The sequence below is a fragment of the Bufo bufo genome, chromosome 2 (assembly GCF_905171765.1).
Source record: "Bufo bufo chromosome 2, aBufBuf1.1, whole genome shotgun sequence".
Taxonomy (NCBI): domain Eukaryota; kingdom Metazoa; phylum Chordata; class Amphibia; order Anura; family Bufonidae; genus Bufo; species Bufo bufo.
In genome coordinates, this window is record NC_053390.1 from 8,819,486 (window position 1) to 8,839,938 (window position 20,453).

The 20,453-nt window shown below is 49.1% G+C and overlaps 3 protein-coding genes across 3 annotated transcripts; all 3 read right to left on the reverse strand.

Annotated features, from left to right (window-relative positions):
- Positions 1-6,761: 6,761 nt before the first annotated feature.
- LOC120992005 (histone H2B type 2-F) lies at positions 6,762-7,241 on the reverse strand. Its single transcript, XM_040420772.1, has one exon. The coding sequence runs from the start codon at positions 7,142-7,144 to the stop codon at positions 6,764-6,766; it is 381 nt and encodes a 126-aa protein (XP_040276706.1). The 5' UTR covers positions 7,145-7,241; the 3' UTR covers positions 6,762-6,763.
- Positions 7,242-9,399: 2,158 nt separating this feature from the next.
- On the reverse strand, positions 9,400-9,857 carry LOC120992003 (histone H2A type 1-like). The gene has a single exon (XM_040420770.1). The coding sequence runs from the start codon at positions 9,791-9,793 to the stop codon at positions 9,401-9,403; it is 393 nt and encodes a 130-aa protein (XP_040276704.1). The 5' UTR covers positions 9,794-9,857; the 3' UTR covers position 9,400.
- Positions 9,858-10,862: 1,005 nt separating this feature from the next.
- LOC120991997 (histone H1B-like) lies at positions 10,863-11,726 on the reverse strand. The gene has a single exon (XM_040420763.1). It carries the CDS (start codon positions 11,724-11,726, stop codon positions 11,067-11,069), a length of 660 nt encoding a protein of 219 aa, XP_040276697.1. The 3' UTR covers positions 10,863-11,066.
- Positions 11,727-20,453: the final 8,727 nt, after the last annotated feature.

Below are 20,453 nucleotides of genomic sequence, written 5' to 3' on the forward strand. Positions count from 1 at the left end.
CCACCAGGTGGAACTCCACCTTGCACATGCTGGACAGACTGTGCGAGCAGCAGCAGGCCATAGTGAGTTTCAGCTGCAGCCACGCACGGGTCAGTCGCTCTGCGGAACAGCACCACTTTACCACCAATGACTGGGCCTCCATGCGGGACCTGTGTGCCCTGTTGCGCTGTTTCGAGTACTCCACCAACATGGCCAGTGCCGATAACGCCGTTCTCAGCGTTACTATCCCACTTCTATGTCTCCTTGAGAAAACACTTAGGCCTCATGCACACGACTGTTTTTTTTTTTTACGGTCCGCAAAAACGGGGTCCGTTATCCGTGACCGTTTTTTCGTCCGTGGGTCTTCCTTGATTTTTGGAGGATCCACGGACATGAAAATAAAGTCGTTTTGGTGTCCGCCTGGCCGTGCGGAGCCAAACGGATCCGTCCTGAATTACAATGCAAGTCAATGGGGACGGATCCGTTTCACGTTGACACAAAATGGTGCAATTTCAAACGGATTCGTCCCCCATTGACTTTCAATGTAAAGTCAGTAGTTAATATACCATCGGATCTGAGTTTTCTCCAATCTGATGGTTTATTTTAACTTGAAGCGTCCCCATCACCATGGGAACGCCTCTACGTTAGAATATACTGTCGGATATGAGTTAGATCTGAAACTCAAATCCGACAGTATATTCTAACACAGAGGCGTTCCCATGGTGATGGGGACGCTTCAGGTTAGAATACACTAAAAGAACTGTGTACATGACTGCCCCCTGCTGCCTGGTAAGTGCTGCCAGGCAGCAGGGGGCAGCCCCCCCCGTAGTTAACACATTGGTGGCCAGTGTGGCCGGCCCCCCCCTCCCTCCCCTGTAGTTAACTCATTGGTGGCCAGTGCGGCCGGCCCCCCCCCTCCCCTGTAGTTAACTCGTTGGTGGCCAGTGGGCGCCCCTCTCCCTCCCCTGTAGTTAACTCGTTGGTGGCCAGTACGGCCGGCCCCCCTCCCTCCCCTGTAGTTAACTCGTTGGTGGCCAGTGGGCCCCCCCCCTCCCTCCCCTGTAGTTAACTCGTTGGTGGCCAGTGGGCCCCCCTCCCTCCCCTGTAGTTAACTCATTGGTGGCCAGTGGGCCCTCTCCCCTCCCTCCCCCTCCTAATTAAAATCTCCCCCCCTATCCTTGGTGGCAGCGGAGAGTACCGATCGGAGTCCCAGTTTAATCGCTGGGGCTCCGATCGGTAACCATGGCAACCAGGACGCTACTGCAGTCCCGTTGCCATGGTTACTTAGCAATTTGTAGAAGCATTTATACTTACCTGCGGAGCTCCGATGTCTGCGTCCGGCGGGGGAGCTCCTCCTACCTGGTAAGTGACAGGTCTGTGCGGCGCAATTGCCCACTGGCCACCAACGAGTTAACTACAGGGGAGGGAGGGGGGGGCCCACTGGCCCTTAACGAGTTAACTACTGGGGAGGGAGGGGGGCCGGCTGCACTGGCCACCAACGAGTTAACTACAGGGGAGGGGGGGGGCACTGGCCACCGACGAGTAACTACAGGGGAGGGGGGGCCGGCCGCACTGGCCACCAATGAGTTAACTACAGAAGAGGGGGGGGGGGCGGCCGCACTGGCCACCAATGAGTTAACTACAGGGGGTGGGGGTGCCCCCTCTGCCTGGCAGCACTTGCCAGGCAGCATGGCGGGCAGTCATGTACACAGTTCTTTTAGTGTATCTAACCTGAAGCGTCCCCATCACCATGGGAACGCCTCTGTGTTAGAATATACTGTCGGATTTGAGTTTCAGATCTAACTCATATCCGACAGTATATTAACGTAGAGGCGTTCCCTGGTGATGGGGACGCTTCAAGTTAAAATATACCATCAGATTGGAGGAAAACTGTGTTAGAATATACTGTCGGTTCGAGTTTTCACGAAGTGAAAACTCAGCTCTGAAAAAGCTTTTATGCCAGCCGGATCTTCGGATCTGTCTATATGAAGTAGCCTACGGATACGGATCACGGACACGGATGCCAATCTTGTGTGCATCCGTGTTCTTTCACGGACCCATTGACTTGAATGGGTCCGTGAACCGTTGGCCGTGAAAAAACTAGGACAGGTCTTATTTTTTTCACGGCTAGGAAACCACGGATCACGGATGCGGCTGCAAAACGATGCATTCTCCCGATATTTCCACGGACCATTGAAAGTCAATGGGTCCGCGAAAAAAAACGGAAAAACGGCCACAATGGCCACGGGTGCACACAACGGTCGTGTGCATGAGGCCTTAAGGCGATGATGGAAGAGGATGTGGCACAGGAGGAGGAAGAGGATCATTTCGTAGGGTTTCCGGCCAGTCATTCCCAAGTGGCTCCGAGGGTGGGTTCCTGCACCCACAAACCCAAGGTACACCAATTGCCCAGCCAGGGCACAGTTCTGGAGGATGACGAGGTGGAGGATGAGGAGATGGAGGAGGAGGAACCATGTTCACAGCAGGGTGGCACCCAGACCAGCTCATGGCCATCACTGGTGCGTGGCTGGGGGATACAGAGGACACAGACGATACACCTCCCACAGAGGACAGCTTTTCGTTGCCTCTGGGCAGCCTGGCACACATGAGCGATTACATGCTGCAGTGTCTCCGCAACGACCGCCGAATTGCCCACATTCTAACTTGTGCTGATTACTGGGTGGCCACGCTGCTGGATCCCCGTTACACAGACAACGTACCGTCCTTAATTCCCTCACTGGAGCTTGATCGTAAGATGCGCGAGTACAAGCGCACGCTGGTAGACGCGCTGCTGGTGGCATTCATTGTCCCCATTGACTTCAATGGGGTTTGGGTTCGGGGTCAAGTTCGGGTCCCGAACTCTAACTGTTTTGTGAAGTTCGGCGAACTCGAACATCCAGGTGTCCGCTCAACTCTATTTGTCACTAAACATTTTGGAAGGAAAGGCGAGTTCTCTCAGGGGTATCTGTGCCCCCAGCCGCACGAGCACCCGCTCTGGCCGGGCAGGGAAGCATGTCCATGGAAAACTCGCCAGTTGGGGCCACACATCAAGTTTGCATGCCCAGAAGTCCAGGAGATCTTGGATCATGGGTTACAGGGTGCAGTCCCCAAGTATGTCCCGCCTGCTGGTTCAGGTTCTGCTGGATGTCCTGCTGCTGGAGCTGGCGGTTTCTTCAGAGGGCGGCTGAGAAAGCTGCTCATTATAGACGGAAGTTGATGCTATGATGCTGGTGATGCTTCTATCCCCCCCCCATCCCCCCCCCCACAACCACACAGCCCCCCCAGTAAGACCTTAATGAGGACCGCCTGGATAAAATGGAGGCTGTACTATAGTGTGAAGGCTGAAATCTGTAGGCTGTATATAATGTGGAGACTGGTAAATGGAGGCTGTAATGTAATGTGGAGGCTGTAATATCATGTGGAGACTTGGTACTATGGAGGCTGTAAGTGGAGGCTGTAATATAATATGGAAGTATAATGTAATGTGAAGGCTATAATAATATGGAGGCTTGTAATATAATGCGGAGGCTGAATATAATGTAAGGCTGTAATATAATGTGGAGGTTGTAATATAATGTGGGAGGATGGTAATATGGAGGCTGTAATATAATGTGTAACCTGGTAATATGGAGGCTGTAATATTATGTGGAGCATGTACTATGAAGGCTGTGATATAATGTGAAGCCTGGTAATATGGAGGCTGTAATGTAATGTGGAGCCTAGTAATATGGAGGCTGTAATATAATGTGGAAGCTGTAATATAATATGGAGGTTGTAATGTAATGTGGAGGGCTGTAATATAATGTGGAGGCCCTGGTAGTATGGAGGCTGTAATAAAATGTGGAGGCTGTAATATAGTATGAAGTCTCTGTAATATCATGTGGAGGCTATAATGTAATGTGGAGGCTGTAAATAAGGAGGCTGAAATATAATGTGGAGGTTAATAATATAATATAGAGGCGTTAATATAATGCGAGGATATAATGTAATTTACAGGCTGGTTATTTGAGGTTGTCAATTAATGTGGCGGCTGTGATGTAATGTGGAGGTGAAATATGGAGGCTGTAACATAATGTTTAAGCTGTGATGTGATGTAGATGTGATGTAGAGGCCGGTAATACAGAGGCTGTAATATAATGTGGAGGCCAGTAATGTACTATAATATGGAGACTGTAATGTAGAGGCGGTAATATGGAAGCTGTAATATAATGTGTAGGCCAGAAATGAATATAGAGGCTGTAATGTAATGTGGAAGCTGTAGTCTGGAGGCTGTAATGTATGTAGAGGCTAGTTATATGGAGGCTGTAATGTAATCTGGAGGCTGAATATATGGCAGGCTGTAACATAATGTTTAGGCTGTGATGTAATGGAGGACAGTAAATATGAGTCTGCAATATAATGTGGAGGCTGTAATGTAATGTGGAGGCTGTATATAATTTGGAGTCTGTAATGTAATGCGAGGCTGGTAATATTAAGGCTGTGATGTAATGTGGAGGCTGGTAGTATGGAGGCTGTAATATAATGTAATGTGGAGGCTGGTAGTATGGAGGCTGTCATATAATGTGGAGGCTGTGATGTAATGTTTAGGCCGTGATGTAATGTAGAGGCCGGTAATATGGAGTCTGTAATATAATGTGGAGGCCGGTAATTTAACATGGAGACTGTATGTAGAGGCCGTTAATACGGAGGCTGTAATATAACATGGAGGCTTGTAATATTTAGGCTGTAAATTAATGTGGAGGCTATAATCTAATGTAGAGGCAGTAATATGTTGTTGAGGTTGATAATATAATATGGCTGCGCTGTAATATAATTTGAGGGCAGCAATGTAATGCAGAGGCTGGTAATATGAAGGCTGTAATATAATGTAGAAGCTGTGATGTAATGTGGAGGCTGTTAGCATGGAGGCTGTTAATGTAAATGTGGAGGCTAGGTAATGTAACATGGAGACTGTAATGTAGAGGATGGTAATACGGAGGCTGTAATATAATGTGGAGGCCGGTAATGTAACATGGAGGCTGTAATATATTGTGGAAGCTGTAATATAATATGGAGGCTGTAATATAATGCGGAAGCTGTAATATTATATGTAGGCTGTAATGTAATGTGGAGGCTGTGATATTATGTGGAGCCTGGTAATGTAGAGGCTGGTAGTATGGAGGCTGTAATATAATGTGGAGGAAGATAATGTAATATGGAGGCTGTAATAGAAACATAGATGTAATATGGAGGCTGTAATGTAATATGGAGGCTGTAATGTAATGTGGAGGCTGTGATATTATGTGGAGCCTGGTAATGTAGAGGCTGTAATATAATGTAGAGGCTGGTAGTATGGAGGCTGTAATGTAATGTAGAGGCTGGTAATATGGAGGCTTTAATATAATGTGGAGGAAGATAATGTAATATGGAGGCTGTAATAGAAACATAGATGTAATATGGAGGCTGTAATGTAATATGGAGGCTGTAATGTAATGCAGAGGCTGTAATAGAATGTGGAAGCTGGTAGTATGGAGGCTGTAATATAATGTTGAGGTTGATAATATAATATAGAGACTTTATTTTAATGAGAAGGATATGATGTAATTTACAGGCTGGTAACATGGAGGCTGGAAAATGAAAACCACCAGCACTTCCGAGCTCAGCCAATCAGAGCTGGAGGGCGGGGCCTGGAGTTCAGGAACAGCCCGCCCCCAGTTCTCTTTCAGGTCCGCCCATGCTCCATATAAAGGAGGGCTCTGGGCTGAGCAGTCACTGCTCTCTGCTCCTCACACCTAGAAGATGTCTGGTCGCGGTAAAGGAGGGAAAGGGCTCGGGAAAGGCGGCGCCAAGCGGCACAGGAAGGTGCTCCGTGATAACATCCAGGGCATCACCAAGCCTGCCATCCGCCGCCTAGCTCGCAGGGGAGGCGTCAAGCGCATCTCCGGCCTCATCTATGAGGAGACTCGCGGGGTGCTGAAGGTCTTCCTGGAGAACGTCATCCGGGACGCCGTCACCTACACCGAGCACGCCAAGAGGAAGACCGTCACCGCCATGGACGTGGTCTACGCGCTCAAGCGCCAGGGCCGCACTCTCTACGGCTTCGGGGGTTAATGCTGCCGCCGCCGCTCCGTCCTCACAGCACAAAGGCTCTTCTCAGAGCCGCCCACATCTTCCGGGGAGGAGCTACCATTCCACTGAGGGGTTAACACCGCCCGCACATTAGGGGACGCAAAGCAGGACAAATGGTCCGAGATCAGCGGCGCCCTGTGCTCATTACAGCCGGAGACTCCAATACAGAAACCCCCCCCATAATCGTGTAAAATCCCGACCCCGGGTGTTCTCCACCGCTATTAGACGAGCGAGCTGTGCTCGGAGACTGAGGGTTAATCCATCCCGCCAATGAGCGGCGCTGGTACAGGTCACATGACCGTCTCCACATATAAATCAGCCGGCGGGAAATTCAAAAGGAGCCAATGAGCGACGAGATCCTGAGCTCTGCCAGACAATAGCAGAGCTCTGGACCCCTCAGCCGTAATGTGCACCTAGGAGCGGAGCCTCGTCCTCCTGTCCTAGCACTGAGCGGCCGCACAGCCTCTCTCCAGGGAGCGCCACACTGAGGATGATGGGAGTAGTGAATGGGCATGGGAGGATTGTATTGTAACTTCCGATAGCGTTACCGCATCTCATCCAGCTGACAGGGAGGAAAACCGCAGCCACTGTGAGAAGCGGGGGAGACACGGGAGCAGCTCCGCTGGAGACAGGGTGGGGGCTCTGAGAAGAGCCTTTGGGTGCGGGGGGGCGGCGCTCACTTGGCGCTGGTGTACTTGGTGACGGCCTTGGTGCCCTCGGAGACGGCGTGCTTGGCCAGCTCTCCGGGCAGCAGCAGGCGCACGGCGGTCTGGATCTCCCGGGAGGTGATGGTGGAGCGCTTGTTGTAGTGAGCCAGGCGGGAGGCTTCCCCTGCGATGCGCTCGAAGATGTCGTTGACGAAGGAGTTCATGATGCCCATGGCCTTGGAGGAGATGCCGGTGTCGGGGTGGACCTGCTTCAGCACCTTGTAGACGTAGATGGCATAGCTCTCCTTCCTGCTCTTCCTCCGCTTCTTGCCGTCCTTCTTCTGAACCTTGGTGACGGCTTTCTTGGAGCCCTTCTTGGGCGCTGGGGCGGACTTGGCGGGATCGGGCATTCTGACTGAAGACAAAATCTCGTCTGTTCTCCTCCTGCCACCGCAGCGGTATTTATACACGGGCCATGCAAATGAGCTGCTGCTGACTGCGCGCCGATCTACTGGAGGTGAAGGTCACGTGGTGTCTCCACTTCTCCCAATTGGCAGCCTCACATCCATTCAGCTGAGCCGGGGGCGGAGCAAATAGAGGGGCTGGGCTCAAATACATCCATTCAGCAGAGCCGGGGGCGGAGCAACAGGAGAGGCGTGGCACACATACATCCATTCAGCAGAGCCGGGGGCGGAGCAAATAGAGGGGCTGGGCTCAAATACATCCATTCAGCAGAGCCGGGGGCGGAGCAACAGGAGAGGCGTGGCACACATACATCCATTCAGCAGAGCCGGGGCGGAGCAAATAGAGGGGCGGGGCTCACATACATCCATTCAGCAGAGCCGGGGGCGGAGCAACAGGAGAGGCGTGGCACACATACATCCATTCAGCAGAGCCGGGGGCGGAGCAAATAGAGGGGCGGGGCTCACATACATCCATTCAGCAGAGCCGGGGGACGGAGCAGCAAGAAGGGAGGGGCTCACGTCTATTCATAGAGCTGAGTCGGAGGGCGGAGCAGCAGGAGGGGTTGGGCTCATAGCCATTCATTCTGCTAAACCGGGGGGCGGAGCAGCAAGAAGGGAGGGGCTCACATACATCCATTCAGCAGAGCCGGGGGCGGAGCAAATAGAGGGGCGGGGCTCACATACATCCATTCAGCAGAGCCGGGGGACGGAGCAGCAAGAAGGGAGGGGCTCACATACATCCATTCAGCAGAGCCGGGGGCGGAGCAAATAGAGGGGCGGGGCTCACATACATCCATTCAGCAGAGCCGGGGGACGGAGCAGCAAGAAGGGAGGGGCTCACGTCCATTCATAGAGCTGAGTCGGAGGGCGGAGCAGCAGGAGGGGTTGGGCTCATAGCCATTCATTCTGCTAAACCGGGGGGCGGAGCAGAACTCACATCCATCCATGCAGCTGAGCCTAACCCTAACATCTCTCTTCAGTCTATCAGGGCCTCGCTGCTCGGCTGATAACCGCCCCGCCCCTCACTGCGCCCCGCCCCCTGCTGGTAGTGATGCCGCCGCTGAGTGTACTGTGCGTGCAGGGGGGTCGTGCGCTCTATCCCTGGACACCAGCGCAGCGATGGAGCCGCTCTTCTCCGCACAGTGAATACGGGACTGTTCTCCCCTTCTCCAGTAGGAAGGTCCTGGGGAGCGGGAGAAGGCGGCCACTGACGGGTTAATACTGAGCAGGCTATGGGGGCGGGGCTATAGAACTAGTACCTTGGCTTTTGAAATTCCCGCCCGGTAAGAATTCAGCGGCCGTGGACAAGCTCCGCCCCCCGGCTCATCTGAATGAATAGATATGAGCCCCGCCCCCCGGCTCATCTGAATGAATAGATATGAGCCCCGCCCCCTGCTGCTCCGCCCCCGGCTCATCTGAATGAATAGATATGAGCCCCGCCCCCCTGCTGCTCCGCCCCCGGCTCATCTGAATGAATAGATATGAGCCCCTCCCCTCCTGCTGCTCCGCCCCCCCCATCTCCTGCTCTTCTCAGAGCCCTCACCTTCTCTAGGACGGAGCTGCCGCATTGTGTGAATACATGGAAGCCTCATGTCCGAGGCGGATTATTCCCTCATTATAGACCACTGATCGGGAGGATGAGGGGGAGAAGTGATCGTATACTCGGGAGGATGAGGGGAGTAGTGATCAGACACTGAGGATGGGGGGAGGAATGATCGGCCAGAGAGCAGTTGGGCAATGAGGAGAATGAGGGAAGTAGTTATATGGTACTGAGGATGATTAGGGGAGTAGTGGTCAGCCAGTGAGGAGAATGAGGGGAGTAGTGATCTGCTGATGGATGGGTGTGAGCCCCGCCGTGCGCTCTATCCCCGGACACCAGCGCAGAGAAGGGGGCGGAGCTATAGAACAAGTGCTTTACAGTGATTGGCTGATCTCTGGCTTTTGAAATTCCCGCTCAATTACAGTCCGGTCAGAATCCAGCGGCCGTGGAGGAGCAGTCCATTACACACAGGGGACGAACCCTCTACAGCAGCAATGTCTGCCCGTACTCGCAGCAGGTCAGGAGCGGTAAGTGCCCCTGTGTGACGCCTCCTCCTCCACAGCGGAGATCAGCGGCATCGCCAGCTCAGTCGTACAGACCATGTGGGGGGCTCTTAGAAGAGCCTTTGGTTCCGGGGGGCACAGCAGCAGCAGCAGCCGGGCTCACTTGCTCTTGGCCGACTTGGTGCTCTCGGTCTTCTTGGGCAGCAGCACGGCCTGGATGTTGGGCAGGACGCCTCCCTGGGCGATGGTGACGCCGCCCAGCAGCTTGTTGAGCTCCTCGTCGTTGCGCACGGCCAGCTGCAGGTGGCGGGGGATGATGCGGGTCTTCTTGTTGTCGCGGGCGGCATTGCCGGCCAGCTCCAGGATCTCGGCGGTGAGATACTCGAGCACAGCGGCCAAGTAGACGGGAGCGCCGGCGCCCACCCTCTGGGCGTAGTTGCCCTTGCGGAGGAGCCTGTGCACACGGCCGACCGGGAACTGGAGCCCTGCCCGGGAGGAGCGGGTCTTGGCCTTAGCCCGGACTTTGCCTCCTTGTTTGCCGCGTCCAGACATGGTTCTCTTCTCTGTACAGATGAGACTGACAGCCCCGCTCCGCCCGTCACCTCTTATACCCGGATGGCGCAGGAGAACTCCTCTGTGATTGGCCGAATCCAAACCCAGTTTTCAGCGCTAAATCCTGCAGCCAATGAGGAAGCAGATGACCTGGAAAGGCTTGTGAGGACACGCCCCCTTTTCTCCACCAATTGCCGGCCGCCCCCATAGCCCCGGTGTATCCCCGAGTGCCCGGCTCTGTGGATCCATCCAGCCGCTCGTCCTTCACTACCTCCTCCTCCTCAAGGGTCCAACCACTACTCCCCCCATCCTCGGTGTCCAATCACTACTCCCCCCATCCTCCTCAGTGTCCAATCACTACTCCCCCCATCCTCCTCAGTGTCCAATCACTACTCCCCCCCATCCTCCTCAAGTGTCCGATCACTACTCCCCCCATCCTCCTCAGTGTCTAATCACTACTCCCCCCATCCTCAAGTGTCCAATCCCTACTCCCCCCATCCTTCTCTCTGGCCGATCACTACTCCCCCCATCCTCCCGATCAGTGGTCTATAATGAGGTAATAATCCGCCTCGGACATGAGGCTTCCATGTATTCACACAATGCGGCAGCTCCGTCCTAGAGAAGGTGGGGGCTCTGAGAAGAGCAGGGGGGGGGAGGAGGAGGAGTAGCGGGGCTCACATCCATCAAATCAGCCGAGCCGGGGGCGGAGCAGCAGAAGGGGCGTGGCTCACAGCCATTCAATCAGATGAGCCGGGGGGCGGAGCTTGTCCACGGCCGCTGAATTCGAACCGGACGGTAATTGAGCGGGAATTTCAAAAGCCAAGGTACTAGTTCTATAGCCCCGCCCCCATAGCCTGCTCAGTATTAACCCGTCAGTGGCCGCCTTCTCCCGCTCCCCAGGACCTTCCTACTGGAGAAGGGAGAACAGTCCCGTATTCACTGTGCGGAGAAGAGCGGCTCCATCGCTGCGCTGGTGTCCAGGGATAGAGCGCACGACCCCCCTGCACGCACAGTACACTCAGCGGCGGCATCACTACCAGCAAGGGGCGGGGCGCAGTGAGGGGCGGTTATCAGCCGAGCAGAGAGGCCCTGATAGACGGAAGAGAGCGGCGCTGACAGGGTTAACCCGCCCCCTATTCCTGCCCGCAGAGGAGCCGGAGCCCCCGCCCGCTGTGAGCGGAGAACGAGGGCAGAAGGGCGGAGTGGAGCTCGTCTGAGGAGGAGGTGGTGGCTCTGAGAAGAGCCTTTGGGGGAGAGGTGCGGGCGGCGCCGGTTACTTCTTGGCCGCGCTCTTCTTGGCTTTCGCCGCTTTCTTAGCCGGACTCTTGGCAGCCTTGGGTTTGGCCGCCTTCTTAGCCGGACTCTTAGCAGCCTTGGGTTTGGCCGCCTTCTTAGCCGGACTCTTGGCCAGCTTCTTGGGCTTGGGGGCAGCCTTCGGCTTCTTGGGGCTCTTGGCTGCTTTCTTAGCCTTTTTCGGGCTCTTAGCCGGAGCCTTCTTGGGCTTCTTCGGGGATTTAGCGGGTTTCTTGGCCGCAGTAGCTGCAGGTTTCTTGGCCGCCGCCTTGTCCTTGGTCTCCTGCTGCTTCTTGTTGAGCTTGAAGGAGCCGGAGGCGCCGCTGCCCTTCACCTGGGTGAGGGTCCCCTTGGTGACCAGAGCCCTGATGGCCACCTTGATGCGGCTATTGTTCTTCTCTACATCGCATCCTCCGGCAGCCAGAGCCTTCTTCAGGGCGGCCAGAGACACCCCGCTGCGCTCCTTGGAGGCGGACACGGCTGTGACCAGGAGCTCGGACACGCTGGGACCGGACGGCTTCTTGCTTTTCTTGGCGCCCCCTGCCGCGGCGGATTTCTTCGGCTGCTTCTTGGACTTGGCGGCCGCTTCGGCGGGAGGAGGAGGAGGAGGAGCGGCGGCTGCTGGCGCGGTCTCTGCCATCATCGTGTGAGACGTGGGAAGGAAACACAAAGACTTCTCCTGGAGAAAACACTGATGACGGAGCCGGGACCGCCTCTTATATGTGCAGCGCTGCGCAGTGATTGGCTGCCGAGCTCCGCCCTCCTGCGCGTCTATTGGCTGACACTGGACACAGGCCCCGCCTTCACCCCTCTCAGCCCGGCTGCAGCTCCGCTCTCCCCTTGTGCTTCCCTGCCCGGGAGAAGAGACCTTTAGCGGCTAGAACCGGACAGGGGAGGCCGCCTTCTCCGCGCCTTCCTCCTCCCGGACATCCCCCCTCACCGTGTGTCGCCGTCTGTGGCGGAGGAGGCGGGAGCAGGCCCCGGGATCTCCGCCACAGTCCTCCTGCTCTGCCTGACGTTCTGCACATCCGGCTGGATCCGGCCCGATGGCTCCGCTGCGGGGGCTCGTTCCCTCTCTTCCCGGCCCTCGTCTCCATCCCAGGGCTCTTTCCCACAAGGTGGGGCCGCAGGAAGCTGCTTGGACGCTGCGGGGAGGAGCTGGAGCCGCGGAGAGGCCGGGAGGGTAACACAGGCGGCGGCCTCCGCTCCCTGCCGGCTCCAGTGCTCCGTGTCCCCGCACATTCCCCGCCGCAGTGATGCCGCCTCATGTGTGTACAGGGCTCTCAGGGAGCAGAGATGCGTCTTGTGGTCAGGGCTCCTGGCTGCAGCAGTGGGGGTGCCGGTACAATGGGGCAGAGTATGGCCCCGCCCCCCAGAAGTGTGGACCCCCCGGAAATATTCTGGGGAGTAAGAAAAGTAGAGAAAACTGTCCCTATAATCCCCCCCATTGCACCTCCGTAATCTCAGTACAATACGGCAAAGTACAGTATAGTGCAGTATAGTATAGTACAGTAAAGGACAGTGTAGTATAGTACAGTATAGTATAGTACAGTATATTATAGTACAGTATATTATAGTATAGTACAGTATATTATAGTATAGGACAGTATAGTATAGTACAGGACAGTATTGTATAGTATAGTACAGCACTGTATAGTATAGTGCAGCACGGTATAGTACAGTATATTATAGTATAGTACAGCATCGTATAGTACAGCACTGTATATTATAGTATAGGACAGTATAGTACAGTATAGTATAGTGCAGCACGGTATAGTACAGTATAGTATAGTGCAGCACGGTATAGTAAAGGACAGTATAGAATAGCACAGTATATTATGGTATAGTACAGTATAGTATATTATAGTATAGTACAGCACGGTATAGTACAGGACAGTATTGTATAGTACAGTATATTATAGTGCAGCATAGTATAGTACAGTATAGTATATTATAGTACAGTATAGAATATTATAGTACAGTATAGTATATTATAGTATAGCACAGCACGGTATAGTATATTATAGTATAGTACAGTATATTATAGTATAGTACAGTATAGTATATTATAGTACAGCACGGTATAGTATAGTACAGCACTGTATAGTATAGTGCAGCACAGTATATTAGTATAGTATAGTACAGTATAGTATAGCACAGTATACTGCAACACAGTACAGTATAGCACAGTATATTATAGTACAGCACAGTAGAGTCCAGTATATTATAGTACAGCACGGTATAGTATAGTACAGCACTGTATAGTAAAGGACAGTATAGAATAGTATATGATAGTATAGTACAGTATATTATAGTATAGTACAGTAAAGTATAGTATAGTACAGTATATTATAGTATAGTACAGTATATTATAGTACATTATAGTATAGTACAGCACAGTATAGTACAGGACTGTATAGTATAGTGCAGCACGGTATAGTATATTATAGTACAGCATAGTATAGTATAACACAGCATAGTATATTATAGTACAGTATAGTATAGTGCAGCACAGTATAGTATAGTACAGCACGGTATAGGACAGTATAGTATAGCACAGTATAGTATATTATGGTATAGTACAGCATAGTACAGTATAGTATATTATAGTATAGTATAGTACAGCACGGTATAGTATAGTACAGGACAGTATAGTACAGTATATTATAGTGCAGCATAGTATAGTACAGTATAGTATAGTACAGTATAGTATATTATAGTATAGTACAGTATATTATAGTACAGTATAGTATATTATAGTACAGTATAGTATAGTACAGTATAGTACAGGACAGTATTGTATAGTACAGTATATTATAGTATAGTACAGTATATTATAGTATAGTACAGCATCGTATAGTACAGCACTGTAGAGTATAGTGCAGCACGGTATAGTACAGTATACTATAGTATAGTACAGCATCGTATAGTACAGCACTGAATATTATAGTGCAGCTCGGTATAGTACAGTATAGTATAGTGCAGCACGGTATAGTAAAGGACAGTATAGAATAGCACAGTATAGTATATTATGGTATAGTATATTATAGTATAGTACAGCACGGTATAGTACAGGACAGTATTGTATAGTACAGTATATTATAGTGCAGCATAGTATAGTATAGTACAGTATATTATAGTATAGTACAGTATAGTATAGCACAGTATAGTACAGTATAGTATAGTACAGCACGGTATAGTATAGTACAGTATAGTGTAGTACAGCATAGTATAGTACAGCACTGTATAGTACAGTATAGTGTAGTACAGCACAGTATAGTACAGTATAGTGTAGTACAGCATAGTGTAGTACAGCACTGTATAGTATAGTGCAGCACGGTATAGTACAGTATAGTACAGCACAGTATAGTACAGGACTGTATAGTATAGTGCAGCACGGTACAGTATATTATAGTACAGTACAGCATAGTATAGTATAACACAGCATAGTATATTATAGTACTGTATAGTATAGTGCAGCACGGTATAGTATAGTGCAGCACGGTATAGTACAGGACAGTATAGTATAGCACAGTATAGTATATTATGGTATAGTACAGTATAGTATATTATAGTATAGTACAGCACGGTATAGTATAGTACAGGACAGTATTGTATAGTACAGTATATTATAGTGCAGCATAGTATAGTACAGTATATTATAGTATAGTACAGTATAGTATAACACAGTATAGTATATTATAGTATAGTACAGTATATTATAGTATAGTACAGGTTAGTATATTATAGTATAGCACAGTATATTATAGTACAGTATAGTATATTATAGTATAGTATAGTTCAGCACGGTATAGTATAGTACAGGACAGTATTGTATAGTACAGTATATTATAGTATAGTACAGTATATTATAGTATAGTACAGCATCGTATAGTACAGCACTGTATAGTATAGTGCAGCACGGTATAGTACAGTATAGTATAGTATAGTATAGTACAGTATATTATAGTATAGTACAGCACTGTATATTATAGTGCAGCACGGTATAGTACAGTATAGTATAGTGCAGCACGGTATAGTAAAGGACAGTATAGAATAGCACAGTATAGTATATTATGGTATAGTACAGTATATTATAGTATAGTACAGCACGGTATAGTACAGGACAGTATTGTATAGTACAGTATATTATAGTGCAGCATAGTATAGTACAGTATATTATAGTATAGTACAGTATAGTATAGCACAGTATAGTATAGTACAGTATAGTATATTATAGTACAGTATAGTATAGTACAGCACGGTATAGTATAGTACAGGACAGTACAGTATAGTGTAGTACAGCATAGTATAGTACAGCACTGTATAGTATAGTGCAGCACGGTATAGTATAGTACAGTATAGTATAGTACAGCACTGTATAGTACAGTGTAGTATAGTATAGTACAGCACGGTATAGTATAGTACAGTATAGTGTAGTATAGTACAGTATAGTACAGCACTGTATAGTATAGTGCAGCACGGTATAGTACAGCACTGTATAGTATAGCACAGTATAGTATATTATAGTATAGTGTAGTATAGTACAGCACTGTATAGTACAGTATAGTGCAGCACAGCATAGTATAGTACAGCACAGTACAGCATAGTATAGTACAGTATAGTACAGTATAGGGTAGTACAGCATAGTATAGTACAGCACTGTATAGTATAGTGCAGCACGGTATAGTACAGTATAGTATAGCACAGTATAGTACAGTGTAGTATAGTATAGTGCAGCACAGTATAGTACAGCACTGTATATTACAGTATAGTACAGCACTGTATAGTATAGTACAGCACTGTATAGTACAGTATAGTACAGCATTGTATAGTACAGTATAGTACAGCACTGTATAGTACAGCACTGTATAGTACAGTATAGTACAGCACTGTATAGTATAGTGCAGCACGGTATAGTACAGTATAGTGTAGTATAGTACAGCACTGTATAGTATAGTACAGTATAGTGTAGTATAGTACAGTATAGTGTAGTATAGTACAGAACTGTATAGTATAGTATAGTATAGCACAGTATAGTACAGTATAGTGTAGTATAGTACAGCACAGTATAGTATAGTGTAGTATAGTACAGCACAGTATAGTATAGTACAGTATAGTGTAGTATAGTACAGCACTGTATAGTATAGTACAGTATAGTGTAGTATAGTACAGCACTGTATAGTATAGTGTAGTATAGTACAGCACAGTATAGTATAGTACAGTATAGTGTAGTATAGTACAGCACAGTATAGTATAGTATAGTGCAGCACGGTATAGTACAGCACTGTATAGTATAGTGTAGTATAGTACAGCACTGTATAGTACAGCACTGTATAGTACAGTATAGTATAGCACAGTATAGCACAGTATAGTACAGCACTGTATAGTATAGTGCAGCACAGTATAGTACAGTATAGTATAGTACAGCACGGTATAGTACAGCACAGTATAGTACAGAACTGTATAGTACAGTATAGTATAGCACAGTACGCAAATCTGTTCCTGGGGCTGTGGGAGAGGGACCTTTTCCTGTCAGATCGGTACATGTCGATGGATCGCGGCATTTTTTGGGCGCGGTACATCGACGATGTATTCATGATCTGGCAGGGAAGCACCAAGGAGTTGGAGGAATTCTTTATGGTATTAAACAAGAATGCCAAAAACATCAAATTAAGGTATAAATATAGTAAGGAATCTATTGAGTTTCTGGATGTGCAGTTAGAGAAAGGCACCGATGGATGTATAGTGACAAACGTTTCCAGAAAACCTACAGCAGTAAACTCATACTTACATGCTTCTTCGTCGCATCCTCCACAGATGATTAACTCAATTCCGATTGGGCAATATTTACGGGTCCGGAGAATCTGCTCGACGGAGGAAATCTTTGAGCAACAAGCTAAAGTGTTAAAGGAGAGATTCACAAGCCGTGGATACAGCCAACGTGCAATCAAAAAGGCCTGTAGGAGAGCAAAGACATGCTCCAGGCAGGATCTGCTTTTCTCTGGAGCTCAAAGGAGTAAGGACAATAAGACACGATACATCACAGGATACCATGGAAGGTGGATGGAGATGAAAGATGCTTTGAGAAGATCATGGCCTATCCTGTTAATTGATCCTATCCTGACAAAATTTATAGCACCATATCCTATGGTAACGGCCAGACGGTCAAAGAACCTAAAAGATCCCCTCGTACGCAGCCTGTATGTAAAACCGAAACAACCTCTGTTCCCCGGATTGGGGAAGCCTAAGTGGGGTTTTGTCCCATGTGGGGAATGTATAGCGTGCCCAAACATGGAGAGGGCGACCTCTTCTGATGACACAACCAATACGAAAACCTTTAAAATAACACAATGCCTCACATGCACGAGTACTGCAGTCGTGTATTATGCCAAATGTTCCTGCCCAAAAATTTATGTGGGTTTAACCACGAGAGAACTGAAGGTGCGAGAACACGTTAGAGATGTAATGGCGGCAACAGATGAAGAAGATCCGTGCAATCTAAAAACAGTTGCAAGACATTTTAAGACATATCACGACTGCAGTCCTGTGCATCTGAAGGTACGGGCGATTGACTGGGTCATGAAAAACATCAGGGGAGGTAACATAACCAAAAGATCGGGACAACTCGGGTGCAAGTGGATTTGGAAATTGAATACACTGCACCCGGGCGGTTTGAATGAATCCACTGGTTTCTCTACCTTCTTGTAGGTACGACGGCTTACATGGGTCTCCTCACCCAAAAGGGGTTTAATTTATGTATTTTTAATTTTGTTTTAATTCACTTTTTTACCCCTGATTTTCTGGGGTCATCACTGGTTGGACTTTATGTCCCCACCTTGCATTTCTCAATCCACACATTATAAGGGTATTGGGGAATGTGATGTGACCGATATATAGACAGACAATGAGAATGGAGTAACTGACAGATCTAGTACATTATACACAGTATATGGGTTGGCACGGTCTGACCAATAGCAATGTGGTTGGAGGACTTTGCCTTGGTCCTTCCCTTCTTTCTTCTTCTCCTTTTCCTCTCCCCCCTCCCCCCCTCCTCTTTCTCTCCCCTCTTTTTTCCTCTTTCTCTTTCCCTGTCTCCCCCCCCCTTTTCCTTTCCCTGTTTTCCTTCCCCCCCTCCTTCCCTCTTCCTTGCCTTTCTTTTTCCCTCCCCTTCCTCTCTCCCTTCCCCCCCCCCCCCCCCATCCTCTTTTCGTCCCTTATTTTGTGCCCCTTCGCCTCTTGCTGATTAATCTGGTGTGGGTGACACATCATAATACACCTAATGTATTCTGTACATACATCTTTCTATAGATGATGTACTGACTATAATGCACTTGTACTTTCATAATATCATTGGATCACTTTTATATAGTATTGAATGATACATGTATATATGGGTTATGGCCTTTATTTATATATACGGATATGACCCCTCCCTTTGTCCCCCACTTTTTGCTCCTCGATTCCCCATTGACTAGTGTGGGTAATACACATAATACACCTAATGTACTTTCTTTCTATAGATGATGTACTGACTATAATGCACTTTGCACTTTTAATAACACTGTATCACTTTTATTATATACTTATAGTATTGAATGATATGTGATATAGGGGTCACGACTAGTGTTGAGCGAACAGTTCGAGCATAGTTCGGGTCCGTACCGAATTTTGGGGTGTTCGTGACACGGACCCGAACCCGAACTTTTTCGTAAAAGTTCGGGTTCGTCGTTCGGCATGTATTTTGGCGCATTTTAAATTGCTGCAAAGCAGCCAATCAACATGCATCATACTACTTGCCCTAAGATGCCATCGCAGCCATGCCTACTATTGGCAAGGCTGTGATTGGCCAAGTGCATCATGTGACTCAGCCTCTTATAAGCTTGTGCGCACGTCGGGACGTGCTCACTCCCGATGTGAATAGAACAGGGATAGACGCAGCTGATGCTAGGGCGAGAATAGGCAGGGATAATTGAATAACTGGAAGCAAATTTCTCTCCTCCACCTGTGATTCATCTGAACAACTGCAGCTGAGCTGCTTTTTTGATAGGGATTGGCTATTTTTAGAGTGGCCAGAGTGATTTTTTCCATCCACATGTACCCGGGCTGACCGCCGGCCGCCATTTTGCGACTTGTAGTGCTGCAGCAGAAGCTGCACAGTGTGCATTCCAAAGCTCCAAACAGTCAGGACATCTACACCTGGGATTCAGACCAATAGCGATTTAGCAGCACAGTCCAAGGCTATTTTTTTTAAAGGTTGTGCAGACCATTTTGTGGTACATGTTACTGGGCTGATAGGCGGCGGCCATCTTGGGACTAGTGCTGCAGCACAATCTCTCCCAACGTCCATTAATCACTTGTAATAGTGGTCTGTGCCATAGAAATCCTACATCAGGGACTTGGGTGTGCTTGTGTCACCCCTACTAATACCAGTCCACCTGTAATCCATACAGTGAAAAGCCATAAAGTATTCCAGTGAGGGGATTTTTTTTATTTAAAAAAGGCCAAGTTAGTTTATCTGGCGTTCAATATACTAGATACAGTTAGGCCTGCGTTTCATACATCTGGAATTAGCAAACTAATGTGCTGGGGTTGGGAAAACATATATGTACCCATACTAGAATCTGTCAAAGAAAGCGGTACTCACATATAACAGTCATTCCATCTGTAATCCATACAGTCAAAAGACTGAAAGTATTCCAGTGAGGGGATTTTGCTTATAAAAAATAATATATTTCATTGTGGTGCGAGTTGAAATCGCAACAATGAAGAAAAATACTATTAAGGGGACGAGGACGCGGTCGTGGTGGTGTCCGTGGAGCCTCTGTTGCTGGTAGAGGACGTGGCCGTTCGGCCCCAGGCGCACACAGTAGGGAACGAACTCCCTCACCTAGCCGGCAGAATGTACCGCAATATCTCGTGGGGCCCAATGGCAGCTCTTAGGATGGTAAGGCCTGAGCAGGTACAGGCATTAATCGATTGGGTGGCCGACAGTGCTTCCAGCACGTTCACCACATGGTCTTCCACCCAGTCTTCTGCGGAAAGCGCACAGGTGGGCACCTGAAAACCAAGCCCATCAGTCTGTCACATCACCCCCAAGCATATCAGGGAAACGGTCTGAGCCACAAGTTATGCAGCAGTCTCTTCTTCTGTTTGAAGACTCTGCTTCCAGGGTTTCCCAGGGGCGTCCACCTAGCCCTTCCCCAGTGGAGGAAGACATACCATGCACTGACGCACAACCACTTATGTCTCCAGATGAAGAGGACATGGGAATACCACCACAGCAGAGTCACCGACTCTCTGATGATGACGAAACACAGGTGCCCACTGCCGCGTCTTTTTGCAGTGTGCAGACTGAACAGGAGGA

Coding starts and splice junctions, on each gene's coding strand:
- LOC120992005 (XM_040420772.1), bottom strand. CDS start 7,144: ATGCCCGATCCCGCCAAGTCCGCCCCAGCGCCCAAGAAGGGCTCCAAG.
- LOC120992003 (XM_040420770.1), bottom strand. CDS start 9,793: ATGTCTGGACGCGGCAAACAAGGAGGCAAAGTCCGGGCTAAGGCCAAG.
- LOC120991997 (XM_040420763.1), bottom strand. CDS start 11,726: ATGGCAGAGACCGCGCCAGCAGCCGCCGCTCCTCCTCCTCCTCCTCCC.